General features: G+C 45.5%; 1 protein-coding gene, 1 long non-coding RNA gene and 1 pseudogene across 2 annotated transcripts in view; 2 read left to right on the top strand and 1 right to left on the bottom strand.

Annotated features, from left to right (window-relative positions):
• Positions 1 to 4,880, bottom strand: part of LOC125963659 (uncharacterized) — a 239,044-nt gene extending 234,164 nt beyond the window's left edge. The window contains exon 1 of the long non-coding RNA XR_007475921.1: positions 4,864 to 4,880. This is a non-coding gene — a long non-coding RNA (uncharacterized LOC125963659). The remainder of the gene's footprint in view (positions 1 to 4,863) is intronic.
• Positions 1 to 20,587, top strand: part of TDRD9 (tudor domain containing 9) — a 106,355-nt gene extending 85,768 nt beyond the window's left edge. Inside the window, exons 30-36 of the mRNA XM_033421290.2 lie at positions 1,443 to 1,513; positions 3,265 to 3,374; positions 3,926 to 4,022; positions 5,222 to 5,360; positions 11,299 to 11,417; positions 18,516 to 18,588; positions 19,869 to 20,587. Coding sequence (XP_033277181.1) covers positions 1,443 to 1,513; positions 3,265 to 3,374; positions 3,926 to 4,022; positions 5,222 to 5,360; positions 11,299 to 11,417; positions 18,516 to 18,588; positions 19,869 to 19,970 — 711 coding nt within the window. The 3' untranslated portion in view covers positions 19,971 to 20,587. The remainder of the gene's footprint in view (positions 1 to 1,442; positions 1,514 to 3,264; positions 3,375 to 3,925; positions 4,023 to 5,221; positions 5,361 to 11,298; positions 11,418 to 18,515; positions 18,589 to 19,868) is intronic.
• Positions 7,725 to 8,584, top strand: LOC125963656 (60S ribosomal protein L6-like; annotated as a pseudogene).
• Positions 20,588 to 23,164: the final 2,577 nt, after the last annotated feature.

Genomic DNA, 23,164 nt, shown 5'->3' on the forward strand with positions numbered 1-23,164 from the left:
AAAATTAAAAAAAAAATCATTCTACATTTATAAGCTGAATTGTAGCTAGTAGTCATGGTGGTTTTTTCTTTACTGTTTTTTTTAAAAATTAATTTATTTTTGGCTGTGTTGGGTTTTCGTTGCTGTGCGTGGGCTTTCTCTAGTTGTGGTGAGCGGGGGCTGCTCTTCGTTGTGGTGCACGGGCTTCTCATTGCTGTGGCTTCTCTTGTTGTGGAGCACAGGCTCTAGGCACGTGGGCTTCAGTAGTTGTGGCACGTGGGCTACAGTAGCTGTGGCTCATGGGCTCTAGAGCACAGGCTCAGTAGTTGAGGTGCACGAGCTTAGTTGTTCCGCGGCATGTGGGGTCTTCCCGGACCAGGGCTCGAACCTGTGTCCCCTGCATTGGCAGGTGGAGTCTTAACCACTGTGCCACCAGGGAAGTCCCTCTTTACTGGTTTTTAACTGTTACTTTTCTCACAACAGAGCCTATATTAGTAAGACCAAAACCCAGGGTTTAGTATAGAGCAATGCTTTGACTAGTTCTTCCTTTCTTCCAAAAAAAAAAAATTTTTATTTATTTATTAATTAATTAGCTAGCTAGCTGTTCCAGGTCTTAGTTGCAGCATGTGGGATCTAGTTCCCTGACCAGGCTTGAACCTGGGCCCCCTGCACTGGGAGCGCAGAGTCTTAGCCAGTGGACCACCAGGGAAGTCCCATGACTAGTTCTTTTTTAAAACTAACCTTTCCAAAGGCGATGTTGAGTGAAAAAAAATGCACAGCCTGAAAGTTGAGGATTATATTTTATTCGGCAGACTTTCTGAGGACTTGAAGCCTGGGAGGCAGCGTCTCAGGTAGTTCTGAGGGCCTGCTCCGAAGAGGCGAAGGAGAAGCCAGGATGTATAGGAATTTCGCAACAAAAACCAGGCAGTCGGACAGCAGGCAACATTTTCAGTCACAGCGACCAGTGCTTGTCTGTCAGAGCAAGGGGAAGCACAGTGTGTGGGCTTTTGAGAACCAGCGTCAAGGCTTAGCTTCGTCCCGTGGAGGTGCTCTAGTCACTTGGCCCGTTTGGAGGAGGGCTGACGGGGACTCACTCTTACACTGCCCCAGCCTTTGGCTGTGGGGTCGTAGACCTGCTTATTTAACTGGAATAGTCTGCTGCCATGAAAAGAATACTTTCACTGAAGTCTTTGGCAGTGTTTCCTTTTTTTGACCAAAGCGTGTGTATGTATTTATATATATAGAGAGAGGAAGGTTAGCGAAACCATGGAAGGAATCAGTTGCATACCAGAAAAATACCTCCTTTAAGGCATTTTTCTCCCATTAAATCTCAAAGATGTTATGGCTGACGAAGGTGTAGCTTTTTTCTTTTTTTAAACTATGAGCTGGCTTTTGGATTTTTAAAATGTATGTGAAGTGACATTTTACTTACTGGTAACATCTTGTATATTTTATGTGTACAGGCAATACTTCATGGGCCTTTTAACCCTTATGAACTGAGGTGTCATAGTCTGACCAGAATATCCAAGTTCAGGTATGATTAACTTAAGTTTCCCATGAAGTTTTTTTCTCTGGTCCTCTTTTTACAGAGCTCATCAGAAACTAACTTTATTTATACCTGACCTGTAGGAATGTGATACTTTTTCTGACTCCTTCCAGCTTCTCCACTAGCTCCAAATCTGCGGTTCCCATTCTCTCTTATGTGAAAGCCATTCTTTATAAGACATGTTGGAGTATCTTTCATCAAAGCCTTCGTTTTTTCTGTTCTTACTGTAATTGTTATACATTCAGCAGGTCTGTGACTGCCCCCTGTGTCCTGGGAGCAGCTGGGGAGAACAGTAGTGAACAAACACAGTTGGTGTCCTCCCCCAGATTATGGGTCCAGTGGGCAGAGGGTAGGACAGAGAAAGCCACTTATTTCAAGATAGGTTGATGAGGGTCTTGTTAGGGGCCATGGAACATTAAGAAGGCATCTAAGAGGGGCCCCTGTCCACAGTCGGAAGGCCGTCGAGATTTTCCAGGGAAATCAGACCTGAAGCCTGCAGAGGAGTTAGACCAGGAGAAGTCCAGCTGTCAGGGCAGGCAGGGTGAGGGCTGGGTGGGGAGGATCCCAGCAGCAGGCATATGGGCCTTGGGTCACCTCTGAGGAAGTGGAAGGAAAGTGCGGGGGCTGCAGAGCCTCACGAGCCACGTGGGAAGCCTCACTGCGTGTACTTTATTTTTTAATTTTTAAAATTTTTTATAAATTTATTTATTTATTTATTTATTTTTGGGTGTGTTGGGTCTTCGTTTCTGTGTGAGGGCTTTCTCTGGTTGCAGCGAGTGGGGGCCACTCTTCATCGCAGTGCGCGGGCCTCTCACTGTCACGGCCTCTCTTGTTGCGGAGCACAGGCTCCAGACGCGCAGGCTCAGTAGTTGTGGCTCACGGGCTCTAGAGCGCAGGCTCAGTAGTTGTGGTGCATGGGCTTAGTTGCTCTGCGGCATGTGGGATCTTCCCAGACCAGGGCTCGAACCCATGTCGCCTGCATTGGCAGGCAGACTCTCAACCACTGCGCCACCAGGGAAGCCCTGTGTGCACTTTAAATGGTCACTTCGGCTACAGGGTAGACCCTGGCTTCTCAAAGTCTCCTCCAGGACCAGCAGCAGACGCGTCCCCAAGAGCTTGTTAGAGATGCAGGGCTCAGCCCCACCCAGACCTTTCGAACCTGCATTTTCACAAGGTGTCCAGGTGCTCTGTGAGCACTTTAAAGTGTGCAGAGCTCCAGCATGAAGGATGCTCGGGTGGGCGCAGACCTCTGAGGCTGCTCACACTGCGCTCCACAGCAGGAGCGCCGTGGACCGTGCCGAGTCCACGGCAGGAGGTGCAGAAGTGGGCAGCTTTGTGAGAGCTTTCGGTGTGGACCCAACAGGCCGGTGCCTGATTAGAGCTGGTGATGGGGGAGGAGCGGGAGTGGAGGGCGCCCTGCTGGGCTCCGCTGAGGGGGGAAGGGGGCGGGTGGCCACGGCACAGAGGTCTGGGGCGCAGGTAGAGGTTCGGGCAGCGTCAGCACGTGGGTCCAGGGATGGCTGGGATCACACGAGGGGTGGAAGAGCGGAAGGGGTGGAGGACCAGTCCCAGGGCTCCAGCGTGAGGAGGCTCAGTGCAGACTGGGCCGTGGTGTATTGCGCTTGTTGGGCCTGTGTTTGCATGTTGGACTGTCTTTGAAATGTGCTCCTCGCGGGTTTGGCATCACTCACTGCCTCGCGGGTGGAGGAGCAGCCGTCTCCCGACAGCTCTCCTTTCAGGCGTGTTCGGATTGAGAAGGAGAGCATCAACTCTGTCATCATCAGCGACAGCCCCGAGGACCTCCACCAGAGGATGCTGGTTGCAGCTTCCCTTTCGGTTAACGCCACCGGTGAGTGAAGGCCTGCTGTCCCTGCGGTGTTGCTCTTCTCTTCTTCCCCTTGACTCCAGTTCCCGGAGCAGTTTGTCTTGTAATCAGTGAACAGCCTCACGCCTGTGGCCATGTTTTAGACTATTCCCTGAGTACATTGGCTGGTGGGAGGTTAAGAACTGGAGCATCATCACCTTTCCCGCTGTGCAGGGATGCGTGGATTGATTCCTTGGTCATCCATTCATTCCACTGTGCTTGGCCACGAAGGAGAGCAAATCCAAGAGCTTGGCCCAGGGACAAACCCAATAGCCTAAGGAGGAGAAAGGAAAGGCGAGAGTAACCAGACAGGACGGGTCCCCAAACGGGGTCAAAGCTTGAGCCTTAAGATAAGGGGTTCCTCTTGGGGTGCTGTGGGGACCGACACCAGGGAGCACTTCTCTGCTGGGGCACATCTTTGGGGACAGACTCAACACAGGGAGGGAGGCCTGAGGACAAGGAGGAGTTGTGGGGAGGGAAGATGGCACACTCATTACGATGCGCCCAGCGCTGCCCTTGGCCGTGACTGTCCGCAGGGTCCACCATGCTGCTGAGGGAGACCTCGCTGATGCCGCACATCCCCGGCCTTCCTGCGCTCCTCAGCATGCTGTTTGCACCAGTCATGGAGCTCAGGTATGGGGTGCTCCCTCGTCTTGTCCCCAGGCTTTGGTAAGATGCGAACCCAGTGGGAGAAACGGGGCCCCTCCCCCCTTTTGGAGAGAAAGCGCTGATGGAAAAGTGTCCTTGGCAGGTCTGGAGGCCGGCCGCACCTCCCCCAGCTTCAGTGTGGTTGAGGGAGGCATTATGGTTATTTGCGGAGCTACACTGAGACTCAGTGTAGAAAGAAGCTCCGAGAGCTGACAAGGACACGCAGCCTCACACGGGAGCGTGGCTTGAAGTGGGGCAAGGGATCAAAGTGGAGGTGGAGTGGAGGCCCAGCATCAGCACCGCGCTGATGGCCGTCCTGTTGTCAGTGGGCTGTGGTTGTGACACCAAGTCTCCTGGCACCGGTTGTCAGTGGGAAACCATGCCCGTCCCACTGGCGATGGTGCCACGAGGTAGACTGCAGCGGTGGCTCTTTCGCGTGCCAAGATCAGACAGGAACTCCTAGAGGCTTTAGTAAAGAGAAGTGTGTCAGTGAGCAGGGCTTGCTTTTTTTTTAAAATTAATTAATTAATTTATTTTTGGCTGCATTGGGTCTTCATTGCTGCGCGCGGGCTTTCTCTAGTTGTGGCGAGTGGGGGCTACTCTTCATTGCAGTGTGTGGGCTGCTCATTGCGGTGGCTTCTCGTTGTGGAGCATGGGCTCTAGGCACGTGGGCTTCAGTAGTTGTGGCATGTAGGCTCAGTAGTTGTGGCTCACGGGCTCTAGAGCGCTGGCTTCAGTAGTTGTGACACACGGGCTCAGTTGTTGTGGCTTGCGGGCTCTAGAGTGCCAGCTCAGTAGTTGTGACGCACGGGCTTAGTTGCTCCACAGCATGTGGGATCTTCCCGGACCAGGGCTCGAACCTGTGTCCCCTGCATTGGCAGCCGGATTCTTAACCACTGCGCCACCAGGGAAGCCCCTCAATATTTTCTAATAACCTATAAGGGAAAAGAGTCTGAAGAGGGATATATACACATACATACGTATATATATCCAAATTGCTGTGCTGTATACCTGAAACTAACACAATATTGTAAATCAACTATACTTCAATAAGTAAATAAATATATATATACTATCTGTATATATAAAATAAACTCAGGCTGCCCATTCAAAAAAACAAAAACAAAAAACCCCGTGGCTTAACAATTTTGAAATATTAACTTTTCTCAAAACTTTTCATTTAGAGTTGATCGAGATGGCAAATGCTATACTGGAGTACTCTGTGGTTTGGGGTGGAATCCGACTACAGGGGCCCCTCTCCTGCCAGAGCATGACATGGAGCTCGCATTTGACGTGCAGTTCAGCGTGGAGGATGTCATAGAGGTAAGGCTGCTGAGGTCATCATAGAGTGGGAGCTGCTGCTCGCTCTCGTTTTGCTGGTACAGCCGTTTAGCAACAGGAGCTGTGTCTGACGCCGTGCTTAAAATGCAGGCGCACACCTCTGGTCCTGGAGGTGCTCGCTCTCCCTTGACCTGCCTGTTTTACTTTTCTGTGCAAAGTAGATTCCTGACAGGTGGTGCTCTCTGAATTTCTCATTAGGTACCTCCCGGCACAGTAAGCCTTCCTGGGCAGTAGGACTGAACAGCAGGCAGCAAGACTGCCGTGCATGTCTACCCAGGCCTCACCCCAAGTCAGGACCAGCTGGACATCCTTGCTAGTTCCTGCTGGGGACTGAGGAAAGTCCTGCCCCACTCGGTCCTTTCCACACACACACGGTGGGGGGCTTGCTGGGCTGACCCTTGGGTGCAAACTCGACTCTGCAGCGGAAGTACCTATGCTGGTCTGGGACCAGATCAGTGCACAAGTTAAGGCTGACCATTTAGAGACTTGGGTGACAAAGTAATTTTATAGCTTTTGAATTTAATAATGAAAAATTTGGGCTTATGTTTTATATGCTTTTGTTTTTGTATTTCATTGTTGTAGTAACTCAGTTCTCTTGCATTTTACAAAATGAGAAACAAAGCTGGTCTTTCAGGACAGCTAGCTTGGAAGCACTCCTCCAGAGTGCTAGAAGTTCCATGGCGTCGCTGAGGTTGGCATAGCTGTGCAGGAGGGGGTGGGGTGGGGGAGGGGCGCTGGGTGAGGCCTGCGGTCTGGTCCTTTCTCCAGGGGGCATGTGGCTTTGTTGATTGAACTTGACTGCTCTTTCATGTAAAGGGGCTTTGGGGCTTAAAAGTACTCCTTAGATCATAGACCTAGTCATGAAATGTGGAGCTGTAAAACTTCTAGAAGTAAATACAGGAGAAAATCTATATGACCTTGGGTTTGGCAATGAGTTTGTAGATGCAATGAAGCATAATCTGAAAGAAAAAATTGATAATTTGGACTTTATCAAATTAAAACCTGCTCTGCAGAAGACCCTGTTAAGAGCATGAAAAGACAGGCTACACACGGGGAGGAAATATTTGCAAATATGTATCTAAGGAAGGACTTTTGTTCATAATGTGTAATGAACTCTTAAAACTCAATAAAATAAGCAACTAAATTAAATATGGATGTCAATAAACCAATGAAAAGGTGTTCAACATCATATGTCATTAGGAAAATGCAAGTTAAGATCTCAGTGACGTACCTCTGCAGACCTATTAGAATGGCTAAAATCCAAAAAACTGAAAATACCCAGTGCTGGCAAGGATACGTGTAGCAACAGGAACCCTGTTACTGCTGGTGGGAGTGCAGAGCGGGGCTAGTGTTTTGTGGAGGATAAGGTTCTTCAAAGTTAAACATACACCGACCGTAAGACCCAGGAGTCCTACTTTTAAGTATTTATCAAAGAGATTTGAAAACTTACATCCACATAAGACCTGTTTGTGAATATGGATTGCAGCATTCATAATAGCTAACACCTGGAAGCAGTCAAGATGTCCTTCAGCAGGGGATGGACGAGCTGTGGCACAGCCGTATACAGTGGAGTACTCCTCAGCAATAAAGGGAGTGAGCAGTTGATTCCTGCAACAACGTGAGCGAATTTTAAATGCATGTTATTAAGTGAGAGAAGCCAGGACTCGGGGGCTGCAGATGGTATGATTCTATTCATATGACATTCTGGAGAAGGCCAGACTATAGGGACGGAAAACAGATTCGTGGTTCCTGGGGGCAGAGGAGGGATGGACCACAAAGGATACCACGGGGACTGGAGAGTGAAGGAGCTGCCCTGTGTGTGCTGCGGGGGTAGATGCATGGCTCTGTGTGCTTGTCAAAACCCGTAGTCTGACTACCAAATGTAAAATAGATGGCTAGTGGGAAGCAGCTGCACAGCACAGGGAGATCAGCTCAGTGACTTGTGACCACCTAGAGGGGTGGGATAGGGAGGGTGGGAGGGAGACGCAAGAGGGAGGGGATATGGGGACATACGTATATGTATAGCTGATTCACTTTGTTATACAGCAGAAACTAACACAACATTGTAAAGCAATTGTACTCCAATGAAGATGTTAAAAAAAACAACAACAACAAAACAAAAAATCCCATAGTCTGGGGCTTCCCTGTTGGTGCAGTGGTTAAGACTCCACGCTCCCAGTGCAGGGGGCCCGGGTTCGATCCTTGGTCAGGGAATTAGATCCCATGTGCATGCCGCAGCTAAGAGTTCGCCTGCCACAACTAAGGAGCCCATGTTCTGCAACTAAGGAGTCCACCTGCTGCAGCTAAGACCTGGTGCAACCAAATAAGTAAGTAAAAAAATAGTTTTTCCCATCTTGCAAGATGGCGGGTGAAAGGTCTGAGAAGCCAGATACTAAGGAGAAAAACCTGAAGCCAAGAAGGCTGATGCTGGTGGCAAGGTTAAAAAGGTGAAGCAGGTTAAGAAGCGGAAGCCTCACTGCAGCCGAAACCCTGTCCTGGTCAGAGGAATTGGCAGATATTCCCGATCGGCTATGTATTCCAGAAAGGCCTCGCATGAGAGGAAGTATTCAACAGCTAAATCCAAGGTTGAAAAAGAAGGCGAAGGTTCTTGCTACTGTCACAAAACCAGTTGGTGGTGCCAAGAATGGTGGTACCCGGGTGGTTAAACTTGGCAAAATGCCTAGGTATCATCCTACTGAAGATGTGCCTCGAAAGCTGTTGAGTCGCCGCAAAAAACCCTTCAGTAAGCACGTGAGGAAACTGCGCGCTAGCATCACTCCTGGGACCATTCTGGTTATCCTCACTGGGCGCCACAGAGGCAAGAGGGTCATTTTCCTGAAGCAGCTGAGCAGTGCCTTGCTACTTGTGACCGGGCCTCTGTCCCTCAATCGAGTTCCTCTGCGGAGAACACACCAGAAATTTGTCATTGCCACTTCCACCAAAATTGATATCAGTGGTGTGAAAATCCCAGAACATCTCACTGATGCTTACTTCAAGAAGAAGAAACTGCGTAAGCCCAGGCACCAGGAAGGTGAGATCTTCGACACAGAGAGAGAAATACGAGATTACAGAGCAGCGGAAGGTTGATCAGAAAGCTGTGGACTCAAATTCTGCGAAGAACCAAAGCTGCTCCTTAGCTCCAGGGCTACGTCCGCTCTGTGTTTGCTCTTACAGACAGAATTTCTCCTCACAAAGCAGTGTTCTAAACTTCTTACAAAGAACCTAATTAAATAATTGGGTCCAAAAAAAAATAAATATTAAAAAAAACCCAACATAGTCCGTGCCCCGTGAAACTCTGATATATGCAACACACACACACACACACACACACACACACACACACACACACACACACACACACACACACACACACACACACACACACACACACACACACACCCAACACCGACTAGGATTTGGGGGATAATTGCATTGAAGGGGGTGAGGGGAAAAGGAGCTTTGGAAAACACTTTTGACTGGAAATGGTAAGGCTCCTGTCTTCTACTTGGTAAAGTTGTTTCTCATGGAGTGCAAGTTATTTCTGAAACTGTGTGCTACTGGGCTTGAGCAACAGAGTAAATGGACGCAGGAGCCAGGTTTCTTATTACTAAACTTAGAGATGGACTTAGAAAGGAAGGCTAGAACATACCCTGTGGGACAGGGTGACTGAGAGACATGGTTCAGTAGGAATTCATGTTTAACTTACTGCATGCAAGTAAGTTACGTGTGTATACATGATTTCGTACGCACGCACCAATAACCTAGCTCTCTGAGCGCAACAAATGATGACACCCCAGTAGCCATGAACAAACCCAGGGCCCAGATTGCGGTTTCTGATAGGATTTTCCAATAAAAGGAACCCGGGCTCCTTGGAGAAATGGGCAGAGGAAACACAGGATGAGCCTGGAGCTTCCTGTAGAGCCAGGAAGTAACGAAGCACTCAAGAAACAGAAGTATGCAGCCTGTCACAGGGACATGGGGGGCCAGTGGCCAAGGTTGGGACAGAGCAACAAAATAAATCACGGGGTATTGGGTTATAACTCACAGTGTCCAAAGGGTGTAAACAAGTGATTGAATAAACAAATGCGGACGAGGAGACAAATCTTCCACTCAGGAGAATTCCCAGCAGTGCCCAGGAGGTGGAGCTTACACCTCCCCTGTTCCCTCCTCCCCGCTTTGAGAGTGGACTAGACTTAGTGACTGGCTTCCACGGAGCCTGGCAGACACTGCCTCGGCTAAGTGGCCAAGGCCAGCATCACCAGTGATCCGTCCTGGCGATGGCGCACACGTCTTGACGGGACGGGATGAGAAGGGCCCCCACCTCTGTGGGGTTCTCCCCAGAACTCACCACCCCAACCTAATCATGAGAAAGGTGTCACATAAGCCCAGACTAGGGGGCATCTCACAAAATACCTGACCAGAAATCAGAACTGTCAAGGTCTCAAAAAACAGGAAAAGGCTAAGAAACTGCCCTGGACCAAAGGAGACCGGGGAGACGTGACAACATGTGCAGTGTGGTGCCCTGGATTGGGTCCGGGGATAGAAAGAGGACGTGAGTGGAAAAGGTGGTCAAATCCACATGGAGCCTGGACTCCAGTTAATAGTGATGTGCCCAGGTCAGCCTCTGAGTAGTGACAGATGGACTGCGGGTGGAAGGCGTTCGTGTCCGGGAGGGGTGCACGGAACGTCTGTTCTGTCTTCGCTGCTCTTCCTAAGTTTCAGATTACTCAAAGCAGAAGGTTCATTAAACACTATGGCACAGGCTGGAACAAAATATGGCACGTTGTTGCTCTGGGGGCACTCCTTAGGCTTCTGTGGGAACGTTGCAAACAGGGCGACAGCAGGGGCCGAGAGGGGCGGAAAGGGTGAAGGGGTCAGGTACATGGTGACCGTTGGTAACTGGACTTACTGTGCGGTGTATACAAGCACCGAATTATTCTTTTGTACCCCTGCAACTAACATAGTGTCATGTACCAATTGTACCTCAATTGAAAAAACACACACAAGGGACTTCCCTGGTCGTCCAGTGGTTAAGAATCCTCCTTCCAATGCAGGGGACGTGGGTTCAATCCCTGGTCGGTGAACTAAGATCCCACATGCTGTGGGGCAGCTAAGCCCATGTGCTCTAGAGCCTGCGTGCCACAACTACTAAGCCCACGTGCTCTGGAACCCGTGTGCCACAACTAGAGAGAAGCTCGTGCTGCAGCGAAAGACCCCACGTGCCTCAACTAAGACCTGATGCAGCCAAATAAATAAATACTAAAAAAAATTAAGGAAGAAAAGACACACACAAAGTGAGAGGAACATATGGTCCTGCCTCGGTATCCGTGGGAGATTGGTTCCAAGACCCCCCTCAGATACCAAAATCTGCAGAAGCCCCAGTCCCTTATATAAAGTGGTGCAGTGTTTGCATATAGCCTGTGCACACCACCCATACACTTCAGATGATCTCTGGATTACTTACAATACCTAATACAATGTAAACCCTGTGTAAATAGTTGCCAGTGTATGGCAAATTCAGGTTTTGATTTTTGGAACTTCATGGAATTTTTTTTTCCTGAATGTTTTTGATCCAAGGTTGGTTGAATCCACAGATACAGAGGGCTTACTGTGTATGTGATACAAGTAGATTTTGAACAGTGTAACCCCATGGGTTAAACTATTAAATTTTAGTAGAAGTTTAAAAAGTGTGCTTACACTGAAAAGTCTGAACCTTCCTTGCTGTTTTTTTTCTGTTATTGCTTCTTAAATTATTGATAGTGGTTATTGGTGTTATTTGTGTTGTTTTGATAATTTCTTCCAGAAACAATACTGATGATAATCATGAAAATATGAAATCTGAATGCTTATGAATTATTTAAATGTGGAGTGGAATTCAATTATAGAAGAACCATATGAGTACGTTGCCATTTATTTACAGATTAATATTCTCAGAGCCGCTATTAACAAGCTAGTGTGTGATGGACCAAATGGATCGATGTGTCTTGGGCCAGAAAGGATCACACAGTTGCAGGATAATGCTCGGCAGAAACTTTTAGGGTGAGTTGTGTGATGACAAGTTTTCTTTCTTAGCTGTCTAGATTGTGAATGCCTTGAATTGTTTATGAGACGTGATAGACTGATCCTCTGATGCGGGGCGGCAGCTAGAGGTGCCAGACGGAGGCACCAGCCACCTGTGTCCTGATCGTCTGCCAGGAGCCAGGCAGCAAGTAGGGGCGGCTTGAGAATGTGATAAAGAGACCCTTTCAAATGGCACAGGCAGGTCGGAGGGAAACCACAGTGGGCACCTCAGGGGCAAAGGGAGGGAAGGGGCCTGGGCTGTGGAGGCTGAGAGGCTGTGTGGAGAGGACCAACTTACAGGAGTGGGCCCCGCTGTCATGCTTCCCCCTCCCCCCCGACACTTGCTGGGCTCTCCGTTGGCCAAACCCAATCCGAATCCCTAGGACAGGGGCTCTCGTTGGTGCAGCCCGTGAGCCCAGGTCAGCCTGGACAGCTCAGAGGAGGCCGAGAAGGGAGGACAGACATGGGGGAGGAGCAAACAGAAGGCTCCCGGCACATCCAGTCCTGCGCGAGAACAGGGAGCAGTGGACACCTTTCAGAAAGGTGTTAGATAAACAGAGCTGCCTTAGCCATTGTGATAAAGGCTGAAAATATTTTTACGTGAACTTTGTGTTGAAGTTTAACATACATACAGTGCACAGGTCATCTCAGTGTGTTTGCACGCAGTGAATGTGCCACGTGACCAGCAGCTGAGGGAAACCGTGTTATAAAACTTAAGAAGTGCTCATAAAGCTAAAAGAAATCACCCAAAATGCGTATGGGAAGGAGCGTCAGGTCACCAAGTTGGCAGATGCTCCCCGTTCTTACACAGCTCTGCTCCCAACAGCACAGGATGCCTTCTCGCCAGGAAGGACCAGTCACCTGGTGCTCCTTTGCCTCTCCTTATTCCCTCTCTCTCCACCCCTGACGAGGGTGGCCGTGTCCTGACTTGCTGTGCTCTGGGTAGGTGGGGGTTAGGGTAGCAGTTCAGTGGTTTTAGTAAGTTTGCGGACTTGTGCTAACCATCACCACAACTCAGCTTTACAACAGTTGTGTCATCCCCAAAAGTTCGCTTATAAATACCTTAGAACAGTTGTGGTGATAGTCACACAAATCTATAAATTTATAGATTTAAAATAAATCTATAATTATTAAATTGTGTACTTAATTAGTTCATGGTACGTACCTCAATAAAGCTGTTTTTAGAAACACAAGTTCGTACGTTTGTCAGCAACTCCTGTTCCTACCCCCACTCGGGGCAACCACTGAGCTGCTCTTGGTCTCCATAGATTTGCCTTCTCTGAAAATTTTATATAAATGGCATAATGTTTTTAAAAAAAATCTGGCTTCTTTCATTGAGCATAATATGTTTGAGGTTCATCCGTGTTGTAACATGTTTGTTCTTTTTGACAACTGAATAATACTCCACTGTTTGTGTATGCCACATTTCCTTTATCCATCCATTCACCAGTTGATTAAATGTTTGGATTGTTTCCAGTATTTGGCTGTTATGAATAATGCTACTCTGGAAAGTCATGTAAAGTCTTTGAGTGAACATATATTTTCTTCTCTCTCAGGTAGATATCTAGGAGTAGAATTGGTAGGTTGTATAGTAAGCTTATGTTAATTTTTTAAGAAATGGACAAACTGTTTTCCAAAGTGACTCGCATATTACATTCCCACCAGCAACATATGACAGTTCCAGTCTCTTCACATCCTTGCCTGCACCTGGCATTGTCAGTGTATTTTTTGTTGTACTTAATCTAGTGGAGTTATGGTAGTATCTTATTATGGTTTTAATTTGCATTTCCTTAATAACTAATGATATAAAAGATCTTTATATATCCTTATTAACCAGCCATACACCTTTTCTTGTGAAGTATCTTCAGATCTTTTCCCTGTTTTTTAATTGGTTTGATTGTCGTCTTATTGAGTTGTAGAAGTTCTTTATAAATGCTAGCTAAAAGTCTCTTCCGAATATGCAATTTGCAGATATTTTCCCCATCGCATAGCTTGTCTTTTCATTTTCTTAATGGCATATCTTAAAGAACACGTTATTAATTTTGATGGTGTCCACTTTAGCTTTTTTTAAAAAAATTTTATGGTTTATGCTTTTGGTGTTATATCTGAAAAATCTTTGCTAAACCCACTTCACAGAAGAGTTTTCTTTCTCCTCTGTTTTCCTCTAATTCTTATATTTACTTATGGTACTGAGGTCTTTGATCCATTTTGAGATGATATTTGTATATGGTGTGACGTGTAAGAGTTACGTTCATTTTTTCACATATGAACATCCAGTTGTTATAACATCATTTGCTGAAGAACTGTCCTTTCCCCCTCTGAATTGCCTTGGCACCTGTCAAAAATCAATTGGCCATAAATGTAAAGGTTTATTTTTGAACTTCCTATTTTGTTCTGTTGATTTATGTCTGTCTTTAATAGAAATTGGGTAGTGTTAGTCCTCATATTTTGTTCTTCTTTTTCAAAGTTGTTTTTTTTACTCTTTTAGATCCTTTTACTTTCCATATAAAATTTAAGATCGGCTTGTCCATTTCTACAACAAACCTTGCAGGGTTGTGATGGGGATTGTATTGAATCTGTAGATCAGTTTGAGGAGAACTGCCATCTTAACAGTGTTGAGTTGTACAATGCACTGAGCTGGAATGTCTGTTAGATATCCTTTAATTTCTCTTAACACTTTTTATGGTTTTCAAGTGTGCAGTATTTTGTTAAATTATTTCTATTTTAGTCTTTTTGATGCTATTGTGAGTTTAAATTGTTTTCTTTATTTTTGCATTGTTCATTGCTAGAAATGAACAATTGATTTTTTTTTTTTTTTTTTTTTTGGCAGTACACGGGCCTCTCACTGTTGTGGCCTCTCCCATTGCGGAGCACAGGCTCCGGACGTGCAGGCTCAGTGGCCATGGCTCACGGGCCTAGCCGCTCCGCGGCATGTGGGATCTTCCCGGATCGGGGCAAAAACCCGTGTCCCCTGCATCGGCAGGCGACTCTCAACCACTGCGCCACCAAGGAAGCTCGATTTTTATATATTGATCTTTTATCCAGTGACCTTGTTAAACCTGTTTGTTAGTGCCAGTTTTTGTAGGTTCTTTAGGATTTCCTACATACAGGATCATATCTATGAATAAAGACAGTTTTACTGCTTCCTTTCCAATCTGTACGCTCTTAATTTCTTTTTCCTGTTTTATTATACTGGCTAGAACCCTCTGTATTGAGCTGAATAGAAGTGGTGAGAACATACATCTTTGCCTTGTTCCCAGTTTTGGGGAGAAAGCATCGTTTTTCACTACTGAGTATGTTAGCTGCAGGTTAGCTGCAGGGTTTTTGTAGAGGCTCTTTATCAGGTTGAAGGAGTTCCTTTCTATTCCTAGTTTGCTGAGAGCTTTCATCAGGAAAGAATGTCACATTTTGCCAAATGCCTTTTCTGTGTCTGTGAGATAATCATGTTTTTTTTCTTTGATTTGTATGGTATATTACATTAATTGCTTTTTGGTTGTTAAAGCTAGCCTGCATTCCTGGGATGAATTCCACATAGTGTGTAATTCTTTTTATAAACTTGTTTTATTTTTATTTATTTTTAAAATTTACTTTTATTTTTGGCTGTGTTGAGTCTTTGTTGTTGCATGCGGACTTTCTCTGGTTGCAGCAAGCGGGGGCTACTCTTCGTTGCAGTGCGCGGGCTTCTCACTGCGGTGGCTTCTCTTGTTGCGGAGTTCTAGGCGTGCAGGCTCAGTAGCTGTGGCTCGCAGGCTCAGTAGTTGTGGCACACGAGCCTAGTTGCTCTGCAGCATATGGGATCTTCCCGGACCAGGGCTCAAACCCGTGTCCCCTGCATTGGCAGGCAGATTCTTAACCACTGCGCCATGAGGGAAGTCCCTATAAACTTGTTTTATAGCAAACAAGTTAAAGGTTTTTAATAGGTTTTTGCTAAAGATTTTTCATCCGTGTTCATGAGGGTTATTGGTTTCACAAGATATCACAAGTTTTCTTGTGATATCTTTGTCTGATTTGGTATCAGAGTAGCACTGGCTTCATAGAATGAGTTAGGAGGTGTTTCCTGCTATTTTCTGAAAGAGTTTATATAAGATTGATATTTCTTTAAATATTTGATAGAAATTACTAATGAAATCATTTGAGCTTGGACTTCTCTTTGTGGGGAGATTTTAAATTACTAATTTCTTGTGTTTTAGGTCTGTTCAGATTTTCTTTCTTCTTAAGTCAGTTTAGCGTAGCTAAAATTTATTAATTCTGTTGACCCCTTTAAAGAACTAACTTTTGGTTTTGTTTTTTTCCCCCTAGTGTTTATCTTTTTTCTGTTTCATTGATGTTCACTCTCATAATGATTATTCCCTTACTTCTGATTGCTTTGGGTTTAGCATGCTCTTTTTCTAGTTTCATAACTTATAAGCGTAATTATTGTTTTGAGACCACCTTTTCTGTTACAGACGTTTAAAGCTATACATTTCTCTCCGTTACTGTTTTTGCTGCATCCCATACTTCTTGATTTGTTGTATTTTGATTTTTATTCTTTGTAAAATATTCTCTAGTTTCCCTTGTGATTTCTTCTTTGATGGGTTATTTAGAAGTATATTGTTTAATTTTCAAGTATTTTGGTATTTTTCAACTTTTTAAAATGTTGATATATAATTTATTTCTGTGTAGGTATTATACATACTTGGAATGATTTCAGTCTTTCAGAATTTCTTTTAAAATTTATTGAGACTTGTTTTATGGCCTGACATACAGTCTTTCCTGGAAAATGGTCCATGTTCACTTGAGAAGAATGCACGTCTGTTGTTGGGTGGGGTGTTTTGTAGATGTTGGGTGGATTGAGTTGGTGTTCTAGGACTCACTGTCTTTGCTGGTTTTCTCTCTAGTTCTGTAATGTTGAAACTGGGATATTAAAATTTCTAACTAATTATTGAGTTATTTCTTTTTTCAAGTCTGTCAGCTTTTCTTTTATGTCTTTTGGGGCTCTGTTAGACACGTTTATGTTTATAATTTTTGTATCTTTCTGATGTATTAGCCCTTTTGTCATTATGAAATCTCTCTTTTTATTCTAGTAGTATTTCTTGTTTTAAAGTCTATTTTGTCTGATATTAATATAGCTACTCTGGCTTGGTTTTGTTACTGTTTGCATGGCATATCTTTTCCTATCCTTTTACTTATAACCTATTTGCATCTTTGAATTTTTATAAATGATTTTTCTGCCCTATTCCTGCTCTCCTCTCCTTTGGGACTCCCATTTTACATGTGTTTGTGTACAATTGATGTTGTCCCACTGATCTCTGAGGCTCTGGTCATTTTTCTTCAGTCCTTTTTCTCTGTTGTTCAGATTAGTTAGCTTCTATTGATCCATCCTTAAGTTTACTGATTCTTTATTTGTGCATCTCACACCTGCAGATTTTGGTCTCCTACATAAGGAATTTTCCATTTTAGTTATTGTACCTTTCAACTCTAAAATTTCTCTTTGGTTCTGTGTATAGTTTTAAATTTTTATTGAGATTACCTTTGAGTCATTACCATCATATTTTCCTTTATTTCTTTAAACACAGTTTGCTTTAATTCTTTGTATGTACTTGCAGTGACTTTTTTAAAGTCTTACCTGCTAAAACCACATCTGAGTCCACTCAGTCAGCTTCTGTTGGCTGTTCTTTTTTTTATTCCTGAGTATGGGTCACACATTCCTGTTTCTTCACAAAATATCTCATAATTTTTGCTGAAAATTGGGCATTTTAGATAACGTAGTGTATTAATGTAGGGTTTTGATTACTCCCTGCAGAATTCTGCAGAATCAGTTTCCCCACCATGTTGTAAGGCCACTAATGCCTGTTTTTTTAATTCTTCTTTTTATTTTTCAGCCTGGCTTGTTAGGGGTCATCCTTGTGTCTGCATTGCTTAGTGCTCAGCCAATGATTAGTGAGAAGTTGTGCTTAAATACCTGAGTCATTAAGGCTTCTGCCCTCTGCCGGTGGGTCTCTGTGTGGGTCAGGTAGTACATCCAAAGTTCAGGCAGTTTTGAAATCTGGCTTTTATTTCTTGCCAGGGCTTTCCTGTGCGTGCATGCCACCTTCTGGTCGGCCAGGGCTGTGTGGCAGGCCAGGGGCCTTCGTAGGTCTCTGCTGCACGTGTGTGTGCAGCTTCTCCGTCAGCTAGGGAACGTGTGGTGAGCCCGACTAGCCTCTGCGGCACTCGTTTCCAGGATCTCCCTCTTGCATTTCTGGATTGTCAGCTGGTCTGCTGCTGGCCCCAAGCAGGACCAGGGCAGAAGGCTCCCAGAGCTGTGGGCTTTCTCCATTTATTTCCTACTGAGGTTGCCATTTTCACTGACAGTGCTGCCAGGCATGAGGGTTTTTACCCTCTGCTCCAAATCAAGTAAATTCAGTCTGGCAGTGAAGATGCCTGTTTTCACCCTGGGAACACTAGGGTGCCAGGTTGAGCTGGTGGGGTGGGTGTGAGTGGTGGGTGGGAGTAGCCCCAGGCATGAGTTCCACAGACTCCACTGTTGTTACCTGGAGTTCAGCAGTTTTTCGTGAACGAATGCTTCTGAATTTGCTTTTGGTTAATATCCAGAGTCTTCAGGCATGTTTTTTGGACGATTTAGTCTAGTTTTATAGTTGCTTGGAGGGGTGGTGCAAGAAGATTTGCAGACTTCTTTACATTCTTATTGCTAGAATTCTCTATCTCTGCCTTTTTAAGCTGATGACATTTCCAACTTGTCATGGCTGCTTAAGAATAAATGGTATAAAAGATCCTCTTACATTTCCTAGAACTTGACTCGGTAACCCAGGCGATGTGTGGTAACGGAGCAGCTCCACTGGTTACTAGGGGAACACAGAAAACAAGGGTCAGTCTTACAGACCCACGTTGCTCCATTTTTTTTGTTTTTGAATGTATAGGGGGTTAAAATATTCTCTGATCATAATTACATAAATTTTGACCTTTAAGAAACTTATTGGAGTTACAATTCTGAGGGAAAGTACATAGGATTTAAATCTCATTTTAAAAATCACAGTAGTGTTTTCAATTACTAATGTATAATTAAGGTGACTTAAACTCTCTTTTTTTAAATTTTAGTTTGTTCTGTCCATTGAAACCAAGAGAGAAGATTGTTCCTAAGTGGCATGAAAAGCCATATGAGTGGAATCAGGTGAGTGAGAAATAGGTGGCCACGTGAGCAGCCTACCACCAGGATTGATGGGAACAGAACTCTTGATGGATTCAGGGGCTCCAACAGGGTTGGTGGAGGATGCCCGGGGAGCAGAGGGAGCCTGGCGGCAAAGTGTGTGGTTCTTTGGTTAACGGGGCAGGGTCACAGGCCACACAGGCTGTTTCTGGATAGTATACTCTGTGTAATGTCTTGGTGAAAAATTAGACCTCAGGCTTATTATCCTTTAATTTTGGATAAAACAGGTACGAATGTTTGGATTAGCTTTTAGGGTACATTGGTTGTTGTTGGAGTGGCTTGGAGACACCCACCTTCTCACTGTGCCCTCACATGGCAGAGAGAGTGGTGTCTCTCTGGTGTCTCTTCTTATAAGGGCATTAATCCCATCCTAATCCCATCATGGGAGCCCCACCGTCATGACCTCATCTAACCTGAATAACCTCGCAAAGGCCTCATCTCCAAATATCATCACATTGGGGATTTGGAAGACACAATTCAGTCCATAGCAGTTGTGAAGTAGGGCACGGCCCATATGGGGCACCTTGACATTTCCTGTCTGTAAGATTTAGAGTAAAATGTAATTTCAGGAAAGGAACTCAGGGAGGAATTTGAAGCTTTAATCCTAGAGCCAAGGATGTCTTTATAAATAAACCGGCTGGGGCACTAGTTTCTCATCCCTTTGGCAGTGGAGGTAGGCTACTACCCCTGGAGATGGTGTTGTCCCACTCTGAGTCTGGAAGTTACTTCTGCTGCAGAATGTTCCTTCTTCTCTCCATGTGCTCCATGACTGGTTTCCCCTGTTAGAGCCCTGAGGACCAGTCCCTGGAGCCAGCTCCATCATGTGCACAGAGCTGTGCCCCAGCCACCTCTCCTACAGCCTCCACGGGGGTGTTTGAAGCTAATAGCAGGGCTTACTTTGAAAGCAGAATTTCATTCTGAGGTTGGTGTGGTTTAGAAAACTTACATGCTTTAATGCCTCTGTTCACGTTTACTGTTCACAGTTACATAGGAAGGAATGTATGGGAGATTTCTGGGTAAAGATTGCCATATTATTAGGATGAATTTAAAGATGAAATAGCAGATATATAGTATTTATTGTTGTGAGAATAGAGAAGCGTTCTGTAAATATTTTTAGAAAATTAAAAGAGTAGTTTCTGCCATATTATGTGTCTATGTATATGTGTGTGTATAATTTTATTTGTTTTACTTTATGTCTAGAAAAGTCCCATTGCAGAGCCTGACTGGTCCTTTTGCCCCGATAGGTTGATCTGAAGCTGGTGATGGAGCAGGCGGACCGGGAGAGCAGCAGAGGGAAGAACACCTTTCTGTACCAGCTGCACAAACTGATTGTCCTCAGTTCCTAGACGGGACGCAGGCTGTACCCAGCCCTCCTGGGGGCCACGGAGGCCTGTTAAAGGCTCCACCCGCAGGCTGCCTCCCTCTGTCCACTCTGTCTGAAAGACCTTCTCGGTCCCAGTTCCTTTCCTCTTCGGATGGTGGCTGGAGAGTGGTATTTCTGTTCAAGTGAAAGATTGGGAAAAGTCTAGTCTTTTCTAGAAACAGAAGATCACTGTATTAATAAACATTTTGGGAAAAGTTATTCTGAAAGAAGACTTCATTTGGAAAAAGCTGTATTTTGCTTTCAATTTACTAAGGTAAATATAAGTGGCTAATTTTTCATGTAAGGTTCTAGAACATGCTTGTATGTTCTATTTTGTTACAGTGATTTAAACCTGGGGCACAGGAGAAACCAGGGCTCCCAGTGTACCACAAGGGGAAAGCTGTGTGTTTTTTTCAAAACCATGTGGCATTTTCTAATTTTTTTTCCATGAAGGAAAATACCTAATTTTGGTAAAACTACTTCAGTTTTGTATATTTTAGGTTTCTACTTAAGTTAAATTCTTAGTCCACATTTTGGAAATTAGAGAGATTACCTGGTCACTAGTATATCTATGTTAAAACAATAAAAGCATTAGACTGAGTTTGTTTCTGACAGTTATTAGTCAGAGGAGATTAAAAGGTATTTCATTCTGAAAAAAATCCAAATTTCTAAAACTTATAAAGGAATATAGACTTCTTTTTAAAAGTCAACTTTTGTCAGACAGGGTTTCACCAGAAAAGCAGAGCCACTGTAAATGCAGCAGTAAATGAGATCTGAGTTAGCTCTTACACGAGCGTGACAGGAGCTGGAGTGAAGGTCTGGAAGGGCCAGTGGGCGGATCGGAGAAATGGTCCACCTGAGCCGGCTGCTTACAGGTGGACAGTTTGAGGCTTGTGAGAGCACACATATTTGGTCAGCAACGTGGGGTCATGACCAGGAGCTCATGTAGAGAACTCGAAAACCACCCCGTCTAGGGGAGCTTCTATAAACTGGGGGCCTGGCCAAGGGCTGTGCTGGGCCGGCAGCCAGGAAGCACGCTGGATGCTGAGTGTGCCGGCAGCAGCGGCTGCGCCCGACACGACCGTCTGAGCACATGGCCCCCACTTCACCTGTGCCCCAGTCTTGCTCAGCTGCTTCTGAGGCAGCCCAGAGCAGAAGCATTCCAGTGGGGGGTTTCTGGGGAATGCGCTTCCCACCTTTAATGCAGGAGGTGGTGCTACCAAGCTAGCAACACACCATCCTTTGTTCAACTTTAAGGTTAAGATTTCACCTGCCTTGTGAAAAGAAGCAGGATATTTTGACCCTGGTGTTTGCTTTTTGCTTTGCCAGGTGGAAGTAGTTAGCCCATGTCTGCAGAGTGAGCACATTGTGGGGTTAGCAGTGCAGGAGGACAGACCTGAGCCGATGAGCACCCATTCTGCTTGTTAGCTTTTGAATAAAAGTTCTGTGAATGGTTAAAAAATTAAATAGTACCAAAAGGCTTGTTTAAAAAAAAAAAAAAGAAATACAGTTTTTTGATTTCTCTGGTTCTCACCCTCAAAGAAAACCATTCTAACTCTTACCTGTTTTTTTTTTGGAATTGCCTCCATCTTGATAAGTACTTTTTTAAGTAAATTATGCTTTTTCATGATTTCCTCTTTAGTCATTACTTGCTGCTATAATAGATGAAGATTGAGCTCTTTCCATCATTCTGTACCTTATTTTCCCCATCCCTCATACAGTCACCAGTCTTTATAACATTAACTTTGTAAATATTATTTTCTGCAAAACCAGGTAGTGTATTTGATGGCATCTCCTTCCACATCACTTTAATTTAGATGGTAAGTGCCTTGCTTTTCATGTGCATAATTCTCTAGTCACATACTTTTAAACAGTTGTTTATTCTTAAAAAGTTATGTATTACTTGCTAAGTAAATAACTTTATTCAAAAAGTTACTTAGGAGCTTCCCTGGTGGTGCAGTGGTTGAGAGTCCACCTGCTGATGCAGGGGGCACGGGTTCATGCCCCGGTCCGGGAGGGTCCCACGTGCCGCGGAGCAGCTGGGCCCGTGAGCCATGGCCGCTGGTCCTGCGCGTCCAGAGCCTGTGCTCCACAGTGGGAGAGGCCATGGCAGTGAAAGGCCCACGTACCGCCAAAAAAAAAAAAAGTTACTTAGTAAGTAATACATATCCATGATGTGAAATGAAAGGTTTTAAAGGGCAGATTGGAAAAGTCTGTCTTCCCATCCCACCAGTGCTGAGCTCTCCTCTGAGGCGGCTGTGGTTTCTTCATTTGCACAGTCCTTCAGCGGGTGTTTGTTAAGCACATACTGTGCCCCAGGCACTGGGGCAGGTGCTTACGGACACTGACACCCTCACAGAGCTGACCTCAGAGTGTGTATAGGCAAAGGACGGGCAACCAGGCAGGCAGTGGTAAGAGCTGTGAAGTCAGTTGAAGGGACTGAAGGGATGGGGCAGAAGGTGCCTGCTGTCTATAAAGGGCCCAGTGGTAAATGTCCTAGGCTCTGTGGGCCACGTGGTGTCTGTGCTGCTCGTCAGCTCTGCAGTTGTAGCTCAGAAGTTGTCGTAGGTGATACTTAAACAAATGAGTGGGGCTGCATTCCAGAAAAACTTTATTTATAAAAACAAGTGTCAGACCATGGTTGTTGGTTTGCTGACCCTGCAGTAGAGGGCAGGGGCAGGTGCAGGGCAGTGACACTGTCCTGTAGACGGCAGTCAGGGAAAGCCTTTGTGATGGGGGGACAGCAAGTAGAGATCCCATCTGGGGATATCTGGGAAAAAGGTGTTCTGGGCAGAGGAAAATGTGCCCAGGCCCTGAGGAGGGAGCACATGCTTGGTGTATTTGGAGAGCCAGCCAGGAGGCTGGGGGCAAGGATGGTTAGGAGGGGACATTAGACAGAAGCCAGGTCTGGGACCGTGGGGCAGAGTCCAGCTTTTATTCTGAGTGAGGTGGCAGGCTCACAGAGGGGCTTGAGCAGTAGTATCGTGCCTCAACTGATTTTCTGAGAAAGACCATCCTGGCTGCTGCATGGGGCACAGGGTGAGACCACTGTAGGTAAGGCCCAGGGATAGACACTGGTGCTGAGAGCAGGTGGCTGGACTGGGGTGTGTTCCAGAGGGGAAGGGACACGAGGGAAGAGGGTTGGATTTGAAAAATCGGAGAGGAAGAACGTTCTCG

Source organism: Orcinus orca, chromosome 2 (genome assembly GCF_937001465.1).
Source record: "Orcinus orca chromosome 2, mOrcOrc1.1, whole genome shotgun sequence".
Classification (NCBI taxonomy): domain Eukaryota; kingdom Metazoa; phylum Chordata; class Mammalia; order Artiodactyla; family Delphinidae; genus Orcinus; species Orcinus orca.